The sequence below is a fragment of the Oryx dammah genome, unplaced genomic scaffold (genome assembly GCF_014754425.2).
Source record: "Oryx dammah isolate SB20612 unplaced genomic scaffold, SCBI_Odam_1.1 HiC_scaffold_2, whole genome shotgun sequence".
Lineage (NCBI taxonomy): Eukaryota > Metazoa > Chordata > Mammalia > Artiodactyla > Bovidae > Oryx > Oryx dammah.
Window position 1 is genome coordinate 184644828 of NW_024070186.1, and position 21388 is coordinate 184666215.

At 50.8% G+C, this 21388-nt stretch overlaps 2 protein-coding genes across 5 annotated transcripts; one reads left to right on the top strand and one right to left on the bottom strand.

The window, feature by feature from the left end:
• The first annotated feature begins 1314 nt into the window (after positions 1–1314).
• On the top strand, positions 1315–12219 carry SUMF2 (sulfatase modifying factor 2). 4 transcript variants are annotated; one of them, XM_040260399.1, is made up of 9 exons: positions 1315–1438; positions 3295–3398; positions 6335–6449; positions 7111–7155; positions 7530–7680; positions 8557–8612; positions 9472–9556; positions 9734–9878; positions 11314–12219. In XM_040260399.1, the coding sequence occupies exons 2-9, from the start codon at positions 3301–3303 to the stop codon at positions 11396–11398; spliced, it is 780 nt and encodes a 259-aa protein (XP_040116333.1). In that variant the 5' UTR covers positions 1315–1438; positions 3295–3300; the 3' UTR covers positions 11399–12219. The 4 variants fall into 4 exon arrangements, with proteins under 4 accessions (XP_040116333.1, XP_040116324.1, XP_040116316.1 ...); XM_040260390.1 differs by having other exon boundaries at positions 1318–1438; positions 3298–3454; XM_040260382.1 differs by having other exon boundaries at positions 1320–1438; positions 3295–3454.
• PHKG1 (phosphorylase kinase catalytic subunit gamma 1) lies at positions 11881–20815 on the bottom strand. Its single transcript, XM_040260371.1, has 10 exons — positions 20645–20815; positions 18068–18157; positions 17131–17309; positions 16646–16700; positions 14582–14647; positions 14147–14310; positions 13671–13761; positions 13375–13528; positions 13130–13255; positions 11881–12795 (listed from the first exon to the last, which is right to left on the bottom strand). The coding sequence occupies exons 2-10, from the start codon at positions 18148–18150 to the stop codon at positions 12550–12552; spliced, it is 1164 nt and encodes a 387-aa protein (XP_040116305.1). The 5' UTR covers positions 18151–18157; positions 20645–20815; the 3' UTR covers positions 11881–12549.
• Positions 20816–21388: the final 573 nt, after the last annotated feature.

A 21388-nucleotide genomic window follows, 5' to 3' on the forward strand; every position in this document is an offset into this window, starting at 1 on the left:
TTAAGGGGATTCTGAACTGGTAGGGCCTCTAGGCTGTTCAGTCTCCCAGTCCTGTCCGACTGACTCTGCGACCCCGTGGACTAGCACACCAGGCCTCCCTGCCCCTCACCATCTCCCAGTTTGCCCAAGTTCACATCCATTGTATAGGTGATGCCATCCAGCCTTCTCATCCTCTGACGCCCTCTTCCCTCAACCATTCCTAGCATCAGGGACTCTTCTAGTGAGTCAACTGTTAACATCAGTTCAGTTCAGTCGCTCAGTTGTGTCTGACTCTTTGCGACCCCATGAATCGCAGCACGCCAGGCCTCCCTGTCCATCACCATCTCCTGGAGTTCACTCAAGACTCACGTCCATCAAGTCAGTGATGCTATCCAGCCATCTCATCCTCTGTCATCCCCTTCTCCTGCCCCCAATCCCTCCCAGCATCAGTCTTTTCCAATGAGTCAACGCTTCTCATGAGGTGGCCAAAGTACTGGAGTTTCAGCTTCAGCAGCATTCCCTCCAAAGGAATACCAAGGTTGATCTTCAGAATGGACTGGTTGGATCTCCTTGCAGCCCAAGGGACTCTCAAGAGTCCTCACCAACACCACAGTTCAAAAGCATCAATTCTTTAGTGCTCAGCCTTCTTCACAGTCCAACTCACATCCATACATGACCACAGGAAAAACCATAGCCTTGACTAGACGGACCTTAGTCGGCAAAGTAATGTCTCTGCTTTTGAATATACTATCTAGGTTGGTCATAACTTTTCTTCCAAGGAGTAAGCGTTTTTTAATTTCATGGCTGCAGTCACCATCTGCAGTGATTTTGGAGCCCCCCAAAATAAAGTCTGACACTTTCCCTCCCCATCTATTTGCCATGAAGTGATGGGACCGGATGCCATCTTTGTTTTCTGAATGTTGAGCTTTAAGCCAACTTTTTCACTCTCCTCTTTCACTTTCATCAAGAGGCTTTTGAGTTCTTCACTTTCTGCCTTAAGGGTGGTGTCATCTGCATATCTGAGGTTATTGATATTTCTCCTGGCAATCTTGATTCCAGCTTGTGTTTCTTCCACTCCAGCGTTTCTCATGATGTACTCTGCATATAAGGTAAATAAGCAGGGTGACAATATACAGCTGTTAACATCAGATGACCAAAACACTGGGGGTTCAGCTTCTAGACCTTAATCCTGAGGAAATAGCTTTTTCTTAATTAACCGGTTCTAGAACACAACGTGGGCGGACTTATTTCTAGCTGGGTGGGCTCTCGTGAGCAATGCGCACGCGCGCGCAGGGCACGGCGGCGGACGTGAGGCGTGCGGGGCGCGTGCGCAGCAGAGCCGCAGGGTGGTGCTACTGCTGCGGCGGTGCTCGCCGGGCTCGTGTTCCCGGCATGGGCATTTCGCTGTCTTTGCTGCTAACTGTGCTGTCGCTCTTCTCCGGCCGGTGGCTCGAACTAGGTCAGTGTGCTGGCCTGCCCGACTGTCCCAGGAGGCAGGAGGAAAAGGGTGGGGCGCTCGGCTGGCAACGCCCGGAGGTACCTCCCAGGGGCGGCCAACTGGGCGAGGGGATTAACAACTCATATCGTTGTATTTCACTTTTTTAAAAAACTTTTAATTTATTCTGGAATCTTTTGAGCATTAAAAAATTAATAAAACAAGCTTCTCCCGCCCGCACCCCCCACCCCCCACGTACCTGTTGCCAGTTTTAATCTTGCTTGTTTGGAACCCCTTCTATTTTTCAATTCCTCTGGGAGATTTAGTTTGAAGTGAATTGAGGCACGATACAGTTTTATTCGTAATTATTTAGTTTGAATAGCCAAAAAGACAAGAAATCACACACACACAAGTATCACTAACTCTCCCACATAAAAAATGAACAATACTCCTTAATGTCATTAAACATCCAGTTAGTGTTCAAATTCATCTGCTCTGTTCTTAAATTATAGTTTACTTGTTGATGTCAAAATAAAATTCAAATATTGTTCTTGTGTGGTTTCTTAATTCTCTTTTAGTCTGAGAATTTCCTGCTTGCTCTATTCCACCCTCCGGCCTCCCTTAAAGTTGATGAAATCATTAGTGTGTGTCAAAATGAGATCCAGAAAAGGGCCAAAGATAAAATTCTGGGGAACATGAAAACATGTGGACTCTGCCTTTAGGGAACTTACAGTACTTAGACATCTTTAGGTAAAAACACAACAAAGTAGTACATCAAGCCAGAAAAGTGTGGCCTTTAGTAAGGTCTTGGTTTCTTCCTGTCAAATGAGGGAGTTGAAATAAAGATCCTTTTAATTCTATGATTTTTTTTTTTTGAGGTATTCAAACAGCAAGTATGAGAGAGTTAATTCGATTATTTGATGATAATTTTTGTGTACTTGTGCTAGGTGCCAGGTGTAACCTGGGAAAATAGATGTAGTTCTTTTCTTTCTTATGTAATGGAGAAGAGGCAAAGAAATAACATGAGCAGAAGAATGAGTGGAAAGTTGACTATGCTGCTGTTTAGTCGCTAACTCGTGTCGGACTCTTTCGACTCCAAGGACTGTAGCCTACCAGGCTGCTCTGTCCATGGAATTTCCCAGGCAAGTATTTCTGTAGTGGGTTGCCATTTCCTTCTCCAGGGGATCTTCCCAACCCAAGGATCAAACCTGCATCTCCTGCACTGGCAGGCAGATTCTTAAAATGTTTACATTTATCTCACTGGAACAAAGGGTTGTCATGTAGAGGGACAGAGAGGTAAAGAAAGAAAATCATTTGTTGAAAACCTGCTAACTGCTAAGTCACTTCAGTTGTGTCTGACTCTGTGCGACCCCAGAGACGGCAGCCCACCAGGCTCCCCCGTCCCTGGGATTCTCCAGGCAAGAACACTGGAGGGGGTTGCCATTTCCTTCTCCAATGCGTGAAAGTGAAAAGTGAAAGTGAAGTCGCTCAGTCGTATCTGACTCTTAGCGACCTCATGGACTGCAGCCTACCAGGCTCCTCCGTCCATGGGATTTTCCAGGCAAGAGTACTGGAGTGGGGTGCCATTGCCTTCTCCAGTTGAAAACCTACCATGTGCTAAACATTTCACACATTTTAATATAGCCATGCATTTGAGTTAGTTAGATATTACCCCCTTTTTATAAATGAAGAAACTGAAATCCAGAAGAAGTAATTTGCCCAAGGTCATTCAGCAAATTAAGTGACAGAATAAGAATTTAAAGCCAAATTTTTCAGCCTCCAGATTTTTTTCACTATAGCATTGAGTCTTACATGATCCAAATATTGCCACTTGTTTTATATATATTCATGTAATTAATGACCACTCTCTTTTTCCTCAGCAGGAAATGGGCAGACAACCAACATGGTCCAGCTACCAGGTGGGAGATTCCAGATGGGAACCAATTCACCAGACGGCAGAGATGGTGAAGGACCTGTCCGGGAGGTGACGGTAAAACCCTTTGCCATCGACATATTTCCTGTCACCAACAAAGATTTCAGGTACTCCCAGTGTTCTTCCGGGAGAAATAACTCCTGGAAGAGTTCTTCTAATAATATTTCACAATATTTAAAAGGAGATTAGCTTGTTCACTATCAGAATATGATCTTTACAAGTGTTATCTGCATTTTTCAGATGAGGACTCTGAAGTCCAAAGAGGTTTACCGCAGTTTTCATTAGTGGCCAACTGGGCCTGTAACTCAGATCCCCTGATTCTTGAGCCAGTGGATTGTCCCATGCACTGGGCATAGCACTGAGAAATATGGGCAGAAGTCAGACATTCTTCAACAGGGGAGGAGAAATCGGGAGAAGGGTCATAATAGTTGAGAGTTCCTTAAATTCCCTTTATTTTGGGTTGGCCAAAAAGTGAGTTTGGTTTTAAGTAAAAATGACATATTTTTCCGTTTCAACAAGGACGTTATTGAACTAACTGAACAAACTTCTTGGCCAACCCATTATTAGTAAGTGGAATTATTTCCAGAATCAAACATTTTTATTCCAGCTTAATCTAAGAATTAGATTGTCATGTTGAATGCCTCAATGTCCCCAAAGTGATACATTTTGGCTAGGCTAACGTAGAAAATGATCCAGCATATGTCAGTAATTTACCTTCAAACAGTGGAGGGAGGAGTATATAGAAAGGAGTGGGGAAGGAAGAGGAGAGGATGGGAAGATAAATAAAGCAAATGTGAAAAATGACTTAAATTTTACATTTGTGGATTTAAAAGTTTTCAAGATCAAAACTTGTTGGTGAAAATTGATTCAGGAGACTCAGGCTAAAATAAACATAAAGATTGTCAGTAAATTCCTCAGGCCTTCTAACTCATTGGTTCCACCTCTACGGATTAGTCTTAAAGAATTAAGGTTGTTTAGCTAAAAAGGTGACTTTGTAAATAAATGTTAACAACTGAAGGATCACTTAAATATATTGTATCAATATAACAGAATACTTAGTCTTAAAAAAACCTGTTGTCAAAAAGAGAGTTAAAAAGCGTTGTGAAGAAAGGTTACAAAATACTACACAAGATATGGCCCAGTTTTTTAAACTATGTGTATAGAATGTATATGCATTAAAAAGAACTGGAAGATGCAATATTGCATGAGGTGATGGATTTTGCTCGTGTTTTTGTGATTTCCAAATGAAAATAATGACAGGAAGAACCTTATGAAAGCGATTTAAAAACACTTGATTGGGGACATCAGTGGCAGTCTAGTGGTTAAGACTCTGTGCTCCCAAGGCAGGGCACTGGTTCAGTTCTTGGTCAGGGAACTGAGATTCTGCTTGCTGCACAGTGTAGCCAAAATAAATAAATAAATAAATTAGAGATGTCATCTTTAAAAAAAAAAAAAAACTTGGTTGTAGAGTGAAGAGGGAGAGAATATAGACAGTTGTATCTTGGTGTGATAACGTATGATTTTAGTTTTTTTCTTTTTACTTACCTATGTTTTCTCATTTTTCTATAATATAATGTTATATATGCTTTTAAAAATATTTTTAAAAGGAAAGTTATTAAAATCAAAGGAGAAATCACTTCTGATCAGGCTCACATCACATCATGACAACCATAAACTGCTAGCTAGATAGATGCATTCTTTTATGTTTCAAATGATGACCTTTTAGATGAAATATAATGTCACCCCCAGCAAGCCCCTAAACTTTGCTTAGAATCCATAATCTGTGTTTACCTCTCTGGTAAGAGTCTCAAACCATTCAGATGGTCAGAGGTCAGTAAGTAGCTATTGCTACCAAATCTCACCTCCTCCTCCATTCTCAATACCCCTTTGATGGGTGAACAGTGGCTTCTCATATCAGAGGGCTGACACCAACTGGGTACTCTCAGTCCAGAGAAAACAATCTGTCTTATCCTGGAAATCTGCATGTTGAAATTGGCTCAGCCATACCAAACTATATGAAAATCCATTCTAAAATCTCAGCAAGTCATTAAAAAAAAAATTCATTTATTTATTTGGTGACATTGGGTCTTAGTTGCAGCACTTGGACTTTCTAGTTGTAGCTTTCAGGTTCAGTAGCTCCTCGGCATGTGGGATCTTAGTTTTCCAACCAGGGATCGAACCCACATCCCCTGCATTGCAAGGCAGATTCTTAACCGCTGGACCACAGGGAAGTCCCTCAGCAAGTCATTTTGATTTGACTTAATTTCTCTCATCTGTCTGAGGGAGATAGTAAAACCTATTCTCCCTTCCTCCCATGATTGATGTGAAATTAGGTATGTGATGAAGAGAGACCCACTCCCTGACCTTAAATCTTCTGAGCAGCTTTATTCATTATCTTCAAAAACTGGAGATAACCCAGATGACCTTCGGCTGGTGAATGGATAAATGAAATCTGGTCTATCCATCCAGTGAAATAGTACTCACCAATAAAAAAGAACAAAAAAAAAGGGGGGGAACAAACTACTGACAATGTCAACAACACGGATGCTTCTTGGAAGCAGTATGCTAAGTGAAAGAAGGCAGACCCCAAAACTACATACTGCATGATTCAGTTTATGTGAATTGATATTCTGGGAAAGGTAGGACTATAGAGACAAAAAACAGATCCGTGATTGAGGAGGCATCAGGGAATTTTGGGGGGCAGTTAATGGAACTGCTCTGTATCTTGATTGTAACAATGACCATGTGCTTTATCAAAACTCACAAAACTATACCCCAGAAAGTGTGAATTCTCCTGTTTGTGAACTGCACAGAAACAAATTTTAAAAGAAAATCTGCTCAGGCTCTCAGGTTAATTCCTTGTAGTTCCTGAAGACTCTATGATGTGTGACTAAGAGGATAAGAGTGTATGAGGTTTGCTGGAGCAAGAGAGGGTGAGGGTGGAGCACAGAAGCCTGTCAGCTAAATTATGAAATCTCTCTTTTTAGGGAGTTTGTCAGGGAGAAAAAGTACCGCACAGAGGCTGAGGTGTTTGGGTGGAGCTTTGTCTTTGAGGACCTTGTCTCTGATGAGCTTAGAAACAAAGCAACCCAGAGAATGCAGGTAAGAGAATCCAGGCTTGCAGCTGGGTTCATGGGAGTGGGACCTGGACCGAGAACACTATGGGGTCTAGGGGGTCACCTGGGCCACCGTAGAGAATCAAACCTGAGAACCAGAGGCAGGGAAGAAACCAGAGAGACCCACCCTGGAAGAGCCAGATGAAGTTCACTCTATGCTGAGGTCCGCATAGAGAGACCCTGTAAGATGCAAATAATACACAGGGTTCAGGGTACTCCCTGGACCAGCCAGAGAACCCCTGGAGAAGCCTCCTTCTAATAAGGTGGCTCAGTGGTAAAGAATCCACCTGCCAACCCAGGAGACGAGGGTTTGATCCCTGATCCAGGAAGATCCCACATGCCAAGCAGTGACTAAGGCTGTGTGCCCCCACTACTGAAGCCCATGAGCCACGATAAGAGAACCCACCACAACAAGAAGCCCGTGTACGGCAACTAGAGAGTGGCCCCGCTCACCCTAGCTAGAGGAAAGCCCATGCAGCAGCAAACACCCCGCACAGCCATAAACAAATGAATAAGTAAAAGATCCCAGACACAGCGTCACTTGGACCACCTGAATCTCAGCCTGAAGTCTCTGCCTCCTGGGCGTCCATCGGAAGGTGCCTCGCTGGGTCAGAGCACCTTGTAATTGCACTCCTTCTCTTTCGCAGTCTCTCCTCTGGTGGCTCCCCGTGGAAAGGGCATTCTGGAGGCAGGTAAGGGTTGGTTCCTCTGTCTTGTTCCTTACCCCTGCTGACTCTCATTCTGGAAGCCTGGCTTCCTGTGATCCCTTGCGAATCTGGGAATACTGAATTTTAAAGGATGACGGAGAAATTTCAGGGAAGCAGCCAAGCTGCCCCGTGTGCTCTGCACCGGTACTTTTACCCTGGCCCGTCCCCTTTGTCCCCTTTCTCCCTTTTGTCTCGTGTAGTCCTTTCTGTCTCTGGACCTCTCCTCACTCACCAGGCTCTCTCTTCCTACCTCCTTGCTCCATCTAGTGGTAAAAGCTGAACTCAGGCACCCTAAGCCTAACCTTCCTCAGACTTCCATGAGCTCCCAGAAGCTTGTCTCACTTCATCCTGGCTATCAGCCTGCAGGTCCTGGCTCTGGCATCCGAGAGAAACTGGAGTTCCCAGTGGTACACGTGAGCTGGAATGATGCCCGTGCCTACTGTGCTTGGCGGGGGAAACGGCTGCCCACTGAGGAAGAGTGGGAGTTTGCTGCCCGAGGGGGCTTGAAGGGTATAGAGACGCCAGGGCGAGCTCCCTTGATTCTTTCTCTCCATCCTGCCTTGCATGGGGGTGGGGGAGGGGGGCTTCAAAGGGTGGGACGGGCTCACACTCCCTGGAGTAGTGCTTCTTACACTCTGTGGTCATGGATCAATTGTTACTGTTATTTCTAATCTGTCTCAAACCAGGACTTCCATAAAACACCATAAAAATTAATAGCTAGAAAATGGAATGAAAAAACAGAAATACTTTTTATTAGTTGTTGAAGATTCCACAGACATGTGCCATTTCAGATAAATACAGTCAGAACCACATGGCATGAGGAAAAGAAAAGTATTGCCTACACTGGATACCTTTTCCATAGCTGTGGAGGGATTAATGCGACAAACTGCTATTTGTTCATAACTCAGTTATTTTTCAATCCTAACTAAACAAAAAGTTAGAGTGAAATGGCAATTCCCCGTATTCACTGCCTCTACACACTGTTTGAATGAACATCAGCTATACCCATAGTTAGTATTATTAATGTGATAACTGAGATTGCTTGTCCATTGATCCAGTCTAAGTCCAATGAACAAGTCTCTCAGTGCTTACCCTCGGTTTCTGTACTTACCCCGGCATGAGTGGGTAACAGATAGTCTACAGAATGGCACTGGTCCAAACCACACCTAGGATTGTGCTGTCCGGGAACAGATCAGAAGTCAGGGGCTCTGAGTGCAGTTCTATGAGGGCAAGAGAAGGGTGTGAGATGTCAAAGTGAGTCATCTTACTCTTCTTTCTCATCACCTCCTCTCTACCTTTCGGTCCTCTTGCTCCTTCTGTGTCTTTCCCTTCTTCCCCAACCCTTTACCTCTCCCTTCCTCTGCTGTCTCCTTGCCCTCCCGGCAGGTCAGGTGTACCCCTGGGGAAACAAGTTCCAGCCAAACCGCACCAACCTGTGGCAGGTAAGACAAGTTCCTCACCCTTGTTCTTTTCTCAGGCTGTGGATTGAGACTTGCTGCAGCCTGGGCATGGCATTAGGCCATGGGATTCAGGGGCCTCCATGTTCTAACAGACTGGAAACCTGGTAAAGGGCAAAAGACAGCGTAGTGGGGCTGCGTGGTGAAGATGAGCAGTGTGTGCTCGGGAGCGCATCCCTGCCTGGGACGGTGGGGGAGTTACTGGACGGTGAACGTGCCATTTGAGCTGGTGGAACTGAAGCTTGCCAGGAGAAAAGTGGAGGAAACACCATGCGTGTCAGCAGTGGGAAAGGGTCCAGTGTGTCCAGAGACATGACAGACTCCGAGGGCTCGTGCACAGAGCCACTGCCCTCCAATCAAATGAATAAGTTGAACAAATGACCTCAGCAAACACTGGTTACTTGTTCCAGAGTCTTGGTGGTAAAGAGCAGGAGGTGAGGAAGGCGGGGTCAGGGCAGGTAAGGGAAGGTGAAGCCTATTGGTGGTGGAAGGGAAGGGGAAGGTCCAAGGGAACACTGGTTCCTGTAGGGAGAGGCGGGGTACAGAGTGGGAAGATGGGGCCTTTCCTCCGAAGGCACACAGGGTTCATGCAGCTGAGGGAAGTCTCTGAGAGTGGAGAAGTGGGTGGGCTGGGCGGGTGTGGACACACGGGGAACCACACACTTCCTAATCCAGCCAGGAGGTCGTGGTGGAGGACAGGAGGCAGCTGGCTTGGGACCTCAGGTCACTGCCCCATGCCCTTTCCCTACCCCAGAGGGTGCTGCAAGATGGCCTTGGTTAAAACCCCTCTGGGCAAGTGGATGGTAAATCCTGTAGCCTAAACATCCCTTCCCGCCCACCCCAGGGAAAGTTCCCCAAGGGCGACAAGGCTGAGGATGGCTTCCACGGTGTCTCCCCTGTGAATGCTTTCCCCCCACAGAACGACTACGGTAAGACTGCACAGCGGGTTGCTGTCAGCGCTCACAGGTTGGTTGGCGAGATGGTTCTGCTGGTGGTCGAGGCAGGAGAAGCAGCGGTGGGAAGCTGTCGGTCCCCTGGGCCGTTGTTGGTCAGGGCAGGTGTGGGGGGCATACCCAGCCAGGGCCTGAGCCACCGCTGTGCTGCAGGGCTCTATGACCTCGTGGGCAACGTATGGGAGTGGACGGCGTCACAGTACCAGGCTGCCGACCAGGACATGCGTGTCCTCCGGGGGGCGTCCTGGATCGACACAGCTGACGGCTCTGCCAACCACCGGGCACGTGTCACCACCAGGTGAGGGGCTGGGTCCTGGTCTCCTGGATCACAGGTGGCACTGGAGCTGCTGTGGGTGCTGCTTCCACCCCTCTCTCTCCACTGGGGGGTGTGGGTCCTGAAGAGAAGGCAAGCCGAGCTCACCAGGTAAAGCCAGGAGCCCGGTGCCTTTTCCTGCCAGCTCTCAGCACCGAGGGAAACTATGTCTGACGTCTTAATTATATGGGTTTCTCTTATCCTCATAGCTAGGCATGCAGAGGGAGGGGACTGGAATGGCCACATCCATAGGTCATGGCCAGGGATCATTGAAATACTAACTTTTCAAGAGGGCACGTAAAAAAAACATTTTCTGCAACCATTTTGTTTTCCAATCAAGGAAAAATAGTCTCAGGGAGGTCCTGGGACCTGCTCATTTCATATGGATGATTAGTGATGGTTAGTGCTGGCCCCTGAATGGTAGAGTTCCCAGCTCCCAAGTTGCCTTCTAGGACTTTCTGCTTTGTCTGTAGATTTATTATTTTTTTATTTTTGTAGATTTATTTTGATTAATCTCCCTGCAGCTCCTCCTGCTCCTGGGTTCCTTAAGGATGGTAGAGAGGCCATGTGGATTATCCTCACCTTTTTCTTTTTTTTTTTTAATGTTTATTTACTTGTTTGGCTGCATTGCATCAGGCAGGATCTTTCATTGTGACTCACAAACTCTCTAGTTGTGGCAGCTGGGCTCAGTAGTTGCAGTGCACTGGTTTACTTGCCCCGAGGAATGTGGGATCTTCATTCCCCGACCAGGAATCGAACCTCATTCCCTGCATTGCAAGGTGGATTTTTAACCACTGGGCCACCAGAGAAGTCTTTCCCCTTTTACCTTAGGACAAAGGAGTGGAGAAAGTATTGGTCTGGGGACCAGGAAACTGGGTTTGCTGCTGATTCCGCTGAAGCAGTGGTTGGCCTTGGGCAAGACATGTAAATCTTCCTGCTATCTGATTCTGGGGTTTGTGAGATGGTGAACAAAACGTACCCTCCAGAGCAGTAAGAGAAATAGCAGATGCGGGAATCCATGTGAAAGTTCTTTGAAAAGTGTGGAGTACTGATTGACACTGTGATGTTCTCACTTGTTGCCAACAGGTTCTTTTTGGCTGAGTTATTAGTCTAAACTGCCAACAGTTGGAAGTTATTAGGCACGGCCTTTCCGCCTTCCATGCAGTCTCAGGACCACCCTTGATTCCTCCACCCTGTCCCAAGGTCCCTTCTTACCTCTCCCCACTCCCCAGGAATGGCATGCCCTCTGGACCTGCCCTCACACCACTTTTCTTTCCAATCTGGGCCCTCCCCAGTCCCCAGCCCCCAAACCCCCCAAGACTACAGCAGGCCCTGGGAGCTGGAGCAGGAGAGCTGGGTGAGGCCCAGGCCCCTTTCTCAGCAAATGTCCGTTCTCTCTCCCCCCCTTCTCTGGTGGCAGGATGGGCAACACTCCAGATTCCGCCTCAGACAACCTAGGCTTCCGCTGCGCTTCCAGTGCAGGCCGACCGCCCGGAGAGCTGTGAGTGGCCATGCAGAAACCAGAAGAGTCCCGTGGCACTCAGGCCACTCCCCGGCCACATTCCAAACACAGCCAGACTCCGGATGACCTCCATCCCCTTCCCCATCCTCTGTGACAGGCACCTCTCCCCAGGGCAGGAAAGGACCCTGACCTCCACAGAGGGGTGACACTGTGTCTTGGAGAAGGGGCCCAACTTACTAATTGTGGCCAGGAGCTGGATGTTTCTCTTAGAGGTCAGATATTGACCATACAGGGGCTACATATTCAAACAGCTGGGTCACAGTGCTCAGAAAGGCAGTTTGTGAAAAAAATTTTCAATCTGCTCCTTCCCCTTTCATGATGTCTGACCCAGGGATCTGACATTATTCAAGGCAGAATCTCTCCCAACCCAGGAATCGAACCAGGGTCTCATGCACTGCAGGCAGATTCTTTACCGAGTTCTCAGGGAATCCAGAATCTCCCCAGGCCTCTTTGTTTTCCAGCAAGTTGCCATAGAAAGAAAATTATTCCTTTATTTGCCTTATTTGTGGGGTTTCACACATCTCTGAGGAAACCTGGTTTCCAGCACATGAAATGCAGTTCCGTGGGCTCTTTAAAGCTCAATGTCAGTCTTAAAAGGGTCTAGGAGAACCATGGATTTACCAGGTGAGTGCACCATGGGAGTCACAGAATGAATAGTACTCAGAAGAAACAGCAGATGATTCCCTTTCTATTGTTAATTATGCAAGGGCTCCCACATGCCTCTATACACATCCCCAGAGAAGAACCTGCTCCCGTGGTGTCACTGGATATTGTGGGGTCAGTAAAAATCGCCTGTGATTGTGATTCTCAGACTGTTCTCTTTCATCCTCACCTTGGGACCCTCTGGGCAGTGCACTGAGTGTCAGTAACTCTGGGCCTCCCAGAGGAGAAGCGGAGATGGTAGTACACCTGGGCAGTGGAGCTTCCTAGAGGCTCCAGGTTCTAGACCACAGCTGGTTCCCCAGTCCGGGGGCCTGGCTCCGGCTGCACTGACCACCAGGTGATGCCCCTGAGAAGGGAGAGTGGCCCCAGTTCCTGGGGTCCTGGCCAGGGCCCTGCACACGCTCTCACCCGTTTTCGGTGGCGTCTGCACCCTGCCTGATCCCCGCCCCACCTACCCTGCCCGCCCTCCCCTCAGAAGTCCTCCTCAACCAGGGAGAGGAGCACGGCCTTGGGCGTGTTCTCGAAGAGGGCCGCCCGGTTCTGCTGCTGCCCCTTCTTCACCCAGTGGCCATAGATCCGGAAAGCGTAGGCGTCGATGAGTCGCCGCAGAGGCCGGAGGGCGTAGGGGTCTCGAATGACGATCTCCCGGGTCACGGGCTTCACCCGGCGGTACTGGTAGTAGATGCGCACGGAAGCCAGCACCGTCAGGCAGATCACCTGCGGGGGCGGGGCCTGAGCACCGGGCCACACCCCCCAGGCCAGTCTCCTCCCGCGTCCCGCGCAGGCCGACCCGAGCTCGGACGCCTCCAGGCCTCGTGTGGCGTCGGTTGGGCGCGTCCGACCGTCACCGTCCCCGCCCCCAATTACCCCCATTCCCGCCCGACCCGCAAGAGCACAGCAGAAGCCGGAAGAAACAGCTGGGACCATCACGGGGCTGGCTGGGAGGGGAAGGGCGGGTGCTCTGGAAACGCCGTGGTCGTAAGGAGTCCTTACGAAGGGCACTGGGGGCTTGGGATTCAGGGGCCCTGAGTGGGAGGTGAGCCCGCAGTACCTTGAACTTGCCCCGGGGGCTGAAGTGACGCACTTCCTCCACCACGTACTGCTGGAAGAAGGGGTGCGCCAAGGCCTCTTCTGCCGAGCAGCGGTTCTGGGGGCTCACCACCAAGAAGCGGGAAACCTGAAAGAAACACGGCGGAACGGAGGACGTGTCAGGCCGGGGTCTCTCCCCCAGCAGGCTCCCCCCGACTCTGACGCCGCACGCCGGGAGCCCGGGAGCCAGCACGCCCGGCCTCTCACCAAGTCCTTCACGGTGTCCGAGTAATCATCCCATTCCGGTGAGCCAAACTGGTAGTTGCCACTCATGATCATTCTCAACATCAGCATCTGCTTGCGATGCCAGAAGGGCGGGGAGCCGGCCAGCAGCGTGTACATGATGACCCCCGTGCTCCACCTGGCACCGGGGGAGCGGCGTAGCGAGGCAGCTGGGGCGGGCTGTAGTGCCCACCCGTATCCCCCCTTCCCCAGCCTGGTGCTCCCAGTCAGGGGAGCACCCCTGTCCCTAAGGGTCACCTCCCTCCCCCCAACACACTCACATGTCCACCTCCTTCCCATAGCCGGGGTGGTCATCGTTCATGGAGCACTCGATGATCTCAGGGGCCAGGTAACTGGGGGTCCCACACACCTCTGCAGGGACAGTTTCCGTCGGGGCAGGTCAGCAGAGGCACATGGAAGAGAAAGGCCCACAGAGAGTAGACGTGGAACTGGAGTGGTATGGCCGGACTGGGACTCTGAACACAGCCCCAGGCTCAGACCCAAGGGCAGGCCAGGGTGCTGGCTCCTGTGGCCACCCTCTTGGGGCCTGTCAGTGGTTTGGTGATAGGAGCCAGCACTGGGTTAGAACACAGGCAGTGGGAACCTGGCTCAGCCAAGTCCTGGGAAGAGACAGCCAGCCTTGAAATGGTAGGATTTTTTATTCTTTGGGGAAAAAAAACCCAGACAGTGCCTGTTCCCGGGAGAGCTGATGAGAGAGCCTGAGCCCCTGACATGGGCCAGGGCCACGTTACCGGACCTCGAAGCTTCTCTCCTGGCTCCAGCTGGCAGGAAAAGCCGAAGTCTGTAAGCTTGATGTTCATGTTATCGTCCAGGAGGATGTTCTCAGGCTTCAGATCCCGATGCACAATGTTGAGTCTGTGCAAGGTGGCAATCACCTCCAGTAGGGCTCTCATGATCTTCCTAAGATGGCACAGGCACACGTTACCCTCATCTGCTACTCTGCAGGGTCAGGTAACAGGCGGGGAGACCGAAGCCCATAGGCCAGCCCGACTGCAAGTGACGGAGGACTCCAGACAGGCGGGCCCACCTAGGCTGGGTCAAGGAAGGAGGGATACCGCCATAGCCCATGATGCACACTCCCCAACCAGACCAGTGCGCGCCGCGCCACCTCCACAACCTCTGTGCCTAAGCTAGACTCAGGAAGTAGGGAGAGGGGCAAGTGGACCCTCACCTGGTCTCCTTCTCACTCAGGGTGACCTTCTCAGTGAGGTAGTCAAAGAGCTCCCCTCTCTTCATCCTGTGGGGACAGAGGATTTGTCACTGGATGGGCCAGCAGGTTACCCCCTCCTTACCCTATTTCCCACCTAACACCTCCAGGGGCAAAGTGGCCCACTCCCCACGAAGGACCACAATCTGCAGGGAGAAGCCGGGGAAGTGAGTGGAGAGGCTGTCTGGGAAGGTTGGAGTAAGAACAAGGGACACTGGAAGGGTGGGGTGGCACCATTGTGAGGGTCCCCCATGTGTGGGAGTGACAGCATGGACTGGGACCATTCAAAGCCAAAATCAGAGTCGGGGGAGGAGAAAGGGACCCTGAGTCACTGGCCCAAGGTCCCAGACCCAGATCAGAAGGACCAGAGTGTCCTGACTTTTTTCAGGAACAAATGGAAGCAGCAGCAGTACAAGTGATGGAGGAGCGCTTTTGTCGATTTTTGGATTTTTTAGGATTAAGAAGTGTGATTCCATCTTCCCACTTGAGAGGATCTAGAAGGAGGTCTCTGCTGGCATAATCTAGTTATACCCTGGAGGGCAACTTGAGGCAGCATTATAAATAACTTCCTAAGCAACTTCTTCAAAGGTTAGAGACATTTGAGCTGCCCCCGAGGGCTCTACAGGACTGAGCCACTGAGCAGAGCTGAGACAGCTGCAGCTGGGCAAGGCTGGAGGGGTCCAGCAACCCACTCCAGTACCGTTGCCTGGAGAATCCCATGGACAGAGGAGCTTGGTGGGCTACAGTCCACGAGGTCGCAGAGTCGGACACGACTGAGTGACTTCACCTCACCTGCCCACCCCTCCAGGGAAAGCAGGGTCCAAGAGATTTTGACCAGTATTGGAGGGAGACAAGAAAATCCTTGAATTTAGCTGGTGCAGCAGGGAGCGGAGTTCTGTTTGAGGAGCAGCCCACTAATTACAGATGTAAGCCTTGTTTCAGACATTATTGGTACCATGTTGTTAAAAAGCAATGTGTGCCTCTGGTTTTGATCACTTCAATTCCATTTTAAACACACTAGGAGAATTCACTAATGGCAGCAGCAGCAGCAGCAAAGAGATGTACCAGTAAACACTGGGACACTGCAAGGTCCATCAGCAGGCTCCTGCCTTCCTAGAGCTGGCAGTTTAATTATACACAAAGGCCAAATTAAATGGTGTCTCCAGGAAAAAAAGTAACACTGTACATGTTCTGTATGGCGACAAAAAAAAAAGTTCCAACAACAACAACAAAAAGTTCCAACGATACAAAATCTGCTTGAATAATTCTCTGAAGTAAATCTAGTCCCTAGATGACAAGGAGCTTATCTCAATAGTCCTGTTGGTGCACAAGCAGAGGAATAGTGACATGTTGTTGACAGTGACAATGGGGATGATGACATTGATGATAATGTCAATCTTTGAACTACATGCCAAATACAATCTCTACCGCCTGCCTCTCTCGTGGGCCTCTTGCCCCAATACTGCCTCAGATCTTCCCTCTGCTGGGGGCTCCTTCTCTGGGTCTTGGCTGGACTCCATCTCTTCATCCAGGTCTCTGCTCAGGTCCCTTCTGGAGAACATTCCCCACCCGCTCCCTCTGACCCTTGCTCAGCTGTGTGTCTGGATATGTGCATAACTCTGTGTGTGTTTCATGACTTGATTGCTTTCTCCTCACTCTCTCTGAAAACTAGCACGTGCAGTAAGTAGGCTTGCATATCCTCAGTGTCTGGAATAAGCATTGCCTGGCCGCCCTGGTCATCATCATGGTAGTTAGTAATAACTAGCATTTACATTGTGTCAGTCCCTGTGTATTTATTACTCCTGCAAGACTGATAAGAAAGCTGATGTGGAAAGTAAATCATCCAGCCCAGAAGGGACCCAGGGTTCAAAACCTGGCAGCCTGACCCCAGGGGGCTGATCTGCCTATAGCCTCTGTGTCCTTATTTGATGTCCACCATGTAGGGGGCTGGCTGCTGGTCTCCAGGAAACCCTGAATGGGGGGCCACAATAGAATTTTCTCACTTAGGCCCCAGGCCTGGGTACTTACAGATCAAACACCAAGAAGAAGAAGGTGTTGGTCTCATAAGTGTCCTTCAGCTGTACTGAAATGGAAATGGCTCGTCTCAGGAGCAGAGGAGCCCAGGCGGGGCAGTGGAGGTGCAGGGGCGAGGGGATTAACGGAGCTGTGGGCTGACTCAGAAGCTGGAGCGGCTATCAGGTTTCAAAGGAAGCCTCCCCCTCCCGCCGGGAGAGGGGGCAGCCAGGGACTTTGAACTCCACATTCCCCCGCCCACACCCCTGCCTGTCATCCCTTCTGTGGGGCTGAAAGAAGAGGCTTGGAGCTGAATCCTGGGAGCAGGAAGGTGGAGCTGGGAGCCCCAAGCCTCCAGGAACGGCGCTGCTGGAGCCCTGGGTTGCGGGAGACAGTCTGGGTGTTTCTGGCTAGCGGCACTGGGGCCACACTCCCCGGCCTGGCTTATCAGCGCAGAGCGGGGGCAGAGCGCCCTGCCGCAGCTCGGGGCCGCCACTCACTGATGTTGGGGTGTCCCGAGACCTTGCGCAGGATGTCCACCTCCTTCTGCGTGGCCTCTCGCAGCTCCTGCACCTCCTCGGAGCTGAAGCTGCCCCCTCCGGTGATGTCGATGATCTTCACAGCGTACTCCTGGCACGTGGGCTTGTGGATGCAGCGCCTGACGACGCTGCTCACTCCCCTGGGGGTGCAGAGGACAGATGGTCCTGGGGGCCCCTCACCCCAGGGCGAGGCCCACATTCAGGCCACAGCAGTAAGGTCCTGCCTTGTCCCCCAACTCCCTGTGAGCTTCGGGGCAGCACTCCCCAACTTTGGGGCCCATTTTTGGCACCAGGGGCCAGTTTCATGAAAGACAGTTTTTCCACGGACCTGTGGGATGAGGGATGGTTTCGGGATGATCCAAGCACATTACATTTACTGTCCATTTTATTTCTATTAGTATTGCATCAGCTCCACCTCAGAGCATCAGGCATTAGATCCTGGAGGTTAGGAACCCCTGCTTTGGGGGACAGAAGTTTGAAGAAGGCTTGAGGAGGGGGCGGGGTGATTTGCCTGGAGCCAAAGAGGAAGAAGTCTGCTGTCAGGCCTCCTGCTTCCCGTCAGGGCTCTTTCTCAGCTCAGAGGAAGAAACCGTACACTCCTAGGACCTCGAGCTGCATTCTGACGCCTGATCCCTGACCTTGGGCCAAGGCTGGGTTTGGATGTGCTGTCAACAGCTCTGGGGTTGGGGGGTGGGGCTCCCTTTGCTGGGAGGGTCTCTGATCTGAGTGCCCTTATACCTGCTTCCTCCATCCCAAACCCCAAACTGAAGTTTTCTCCAAGTGGACAGTGCTTTGGGGATGAAGACGGTCAGGGCTCAGGGTCAAGGAGAGATTGCTCCTGCCCGCAGAGCCTGCCAGAAGCTCGGATCGTACTTCTTGGGGGAGGTCTGGGCCTTACCTGCCCAGGATCTCCTTGGGCTCATAGTTCTCGTAGAAGCTCTGTGCAGAATAGGAATCTGGCAGCGACTTGTCCTGGGTCATGTCAGCTCTAAGAGGGGAACAGAAAGAAACCATCAGCCTTCCTGACCTAGGGGATGTGGTCTGTGAGGTCTAAAACCATCTCTCCCTTAGCTTTGTATTTCCTGGCAGAGGGCTGACCTCTTGTGAATATTCAAAATAAATGCTTGTGAATTTTATAGATAGCCAATGGGAATGTGCTGTATAACACAGGGAGCTCAACCTGGTGCTCTGTCAACCTAGAGGGGTGGGATGGGATGGGAGGTGGGAGGGAGGTTCAAGAAGGAAGGAACATAAGTATAGCTACGGCTGATTCATGTTGATACATAGCAGAAACAAACACAACACTGTAAAACAATTACCCTTCAATTAAAAATCAATAAATTTTTAAAAATAAAATTTAAAAACCGCTTGTGAATTTTAAGAAAGCTCTGGAAAGAGCCCAGCTTGCTTCTCCCCACTGTTGTAAACTCTTGTGACCCCAGGTGACCACGTGGCTCGCAAAATGTTCTCGTTAGCTGTTGCTCCCCAGAAGGAGCAGCAGATGGTCAGCCGGGTCCAAGCCCAGGTTCAAGGCAGGAATCAGACCACTGGGCCCCAGGGTTAGCTCTGACAAGGCCAACACACCCCTGGGTTTAGGAAGAACCACCAACAAACTCTGCAAAGGACAAGTTAAAGTGCCTTTTCTTTTCCTCTTGGAGGAGATGAAGCTGGTCCTGCTTTCCTTTGCCTGCCCTCTGCACTTGTGGAAAAGGTGAGAAACTTCACGGTTTCATCTTCAAATATGGCGCCCCCATAATCTCACCTTATTGCTCCAAGTAGTAACTGTCCTACCGGGAAAACACCTCTCCTTCCAGGACAGGCTACCTATGCTTCCCTGCTGCTTCCTCACTCCTTCCGTCCTTACCGAGGACTTCTGTCATCACTCTCCCTCCTGCTCTCTTCCTTCCTTCCTCTGTTCTCTTTCCTCCTTCCTTCTTATTTTTTCCCTTCCTTTTTTAAAAAGTTTTTTTTTTTTTTTTTGCCTGTATTGTTGTTTTATTCTGGGGGCTGCCCCACTGGGCATGCAGGATCCTAGCTCCCCAACCCGCGATCAAACCCACACCCCCTGCACTGGAAGCTTGGCATCTTAACCACTGGACCACCAAGGAAGTCCCCTTTCCTCCATCCTTCTTTCATACTCTGAGAAGCACTGGTCAGGTGCTCCGAGGGAGGCAGAGCTTGATGGGAGAGTCCTGGTCCCGGCCTCTGGTGTCACTCATGGACATGTGCCCACTCCATCCAACTGTGATGGTCTCTGGGACTTCCCAACCACCCCTCCCGCTGGGCCCAGTGCAGGTGCTGCTCCATAGATCTAAGTCAGCAGCCAGAGGGATCCCTCTGGTCCAGATTCCTGCCCACAGGATGGTCCTGTCCTCAGCAGGCCCTGGGCCCTACCTAACAATGACCAGTGAGCCTGGGTGGCCCTGCTGCAGGGTGAGCAGAGTGGAGCCAGGACATTCAGGCCTGGACCCAGAAGGGCTGGCCGGCTTTGCTTCAGGAACGTGGAGGCCACTGGGCACTGAACTCCTTCCTCGCTAGGAGGATTTGAGGAATGGAGAAAATGCTGTACCAACCGGAAGAGGGGCAGAGAGAAAACGGGCACAAGCTTCCACTCAGCACAGCCAAAGCTGCCTCTGGTCCCACTTCCATCTCGCTTTCTGGGTCCAAGAAGGCCTGGCCTGATCAAGGGGCCAGTTTGCTGACTGGCGGCAGGCCGGGCTGCCTGGGGACAGGCTGGCTGTTCCAGGAAGCCTGGTGTCTTCACTGCTGGGTGCCTGGTTACCGGGGGAAGGACAAGAATAACAACAGTCTCCTCTGCCAGCGGCAGGCCTGGCGCTGCCTCCACTCCACTCTCGTCAGCAACCCTGGCTGAGCACAGGAGTGTCTGTTCCCCAGAAAAATTAGCCCAGTTCCTGGTGAGTCCTGTAAAGCTCCAAGGCGGGTATCTGTTCCCCTGCTCCCCACCTCTCAAAGCCGAGTAGGAGGTCTCTCCCTTCCCCCAGCCCTCTATGCCCAGAGGGTGTAGCTGGACCCAGCCTGGCATGCCATCCCATCCAGGGGCCCCATTCCCTGGCACAACTAGCTCCACCCGAGTCCTGGCACTGGGCGGGTGGGTGGTGAGGTCCATCTTGCCCCATCTCCTTGCTCTAGGCCTAAGGTGGGGCCAGCTTCATGCCTCTGTCCAGTCCCCACCTGCATCCCCCAAGGCGCCTTTGGAAAGGGTTCCCAAATGCGAGGACGTAGCCCGGTCCTTTTTGGAACATAAAATCTCTCCCCAAAACTGAGAGTCAGCAGTCACAGGGATCTACTTTCTGTGGACAAATACCTTCAAAAGTCAATGCTGCCATTCTCCTGGGTTCGTCTACTGTCAGAAGTGGGGAGAAGTGGGCCTGGTGGGTTTGGGAGGGTTCTGTCTTCTCTACCCCGACTTCTGCTCCCCACCTGGCTTTTATCACTCACTGACCCAGCTACTCACCGCTATGTCCTCGCAGGCCCTGGAGTGAACGTGATGGGGATCTCAAAGGCCCCGGACCCGCCCAGGGAGAGGGGACAGCAGAGGACTGAAGCGTGTCCCGAGCAGACACTTGCGGCCCGAGTAGGGTATCTTGCTGTTCTTCCTGCTACTTGAGGACGGAAGGCTGATGTGCCAAAAATAAAGCACAACTGCAAAGCTGGGATGCTGGCCAAGGCTTGGCAGGCCAAGTCTCACCAGGGGCTGACCTCTGGTGGAGGGTGAAGGAAGTTCGGGTGGCCTGGGAGCAAGCAGGACAGCATGTGGTGATCAGTCGGTGACCAGTCTTCCCTCAGGAGCTCACTCAGCCTCCCGGCCTGTGGGAGAACAAAGCCAGCTTGCCAGGAATGCACTGGCTTCTCTGTGTGCTGAGTGCCCTGGAGACACCCCTGTGCACCCACCTGCAGCCTGGCTGCCCCCCGCTCAGCTACGGTTTGTGTGGCTGCCTGACCAAACGCAGACCTCAAAGTTTATCCCGGACTCCATCTCTGATCAGCCTCCAAGATTTCATTCTTAACTCGTTTTCAGCCAGCAGTTCCTGATGAATGAGAGGAGGTTCGTGTGCCAGGAAAAAACACTTGGGCGCTAACCATGGGCGGCTTTGGGCTCTCTGGGTGAGGATCCTCATCAGTGTGATTCTAGCTTAAGAGGTTGACAGAATTGGAAATTATGTATGCTGGCACAAAAAGGACACTTAAAAGATATTTC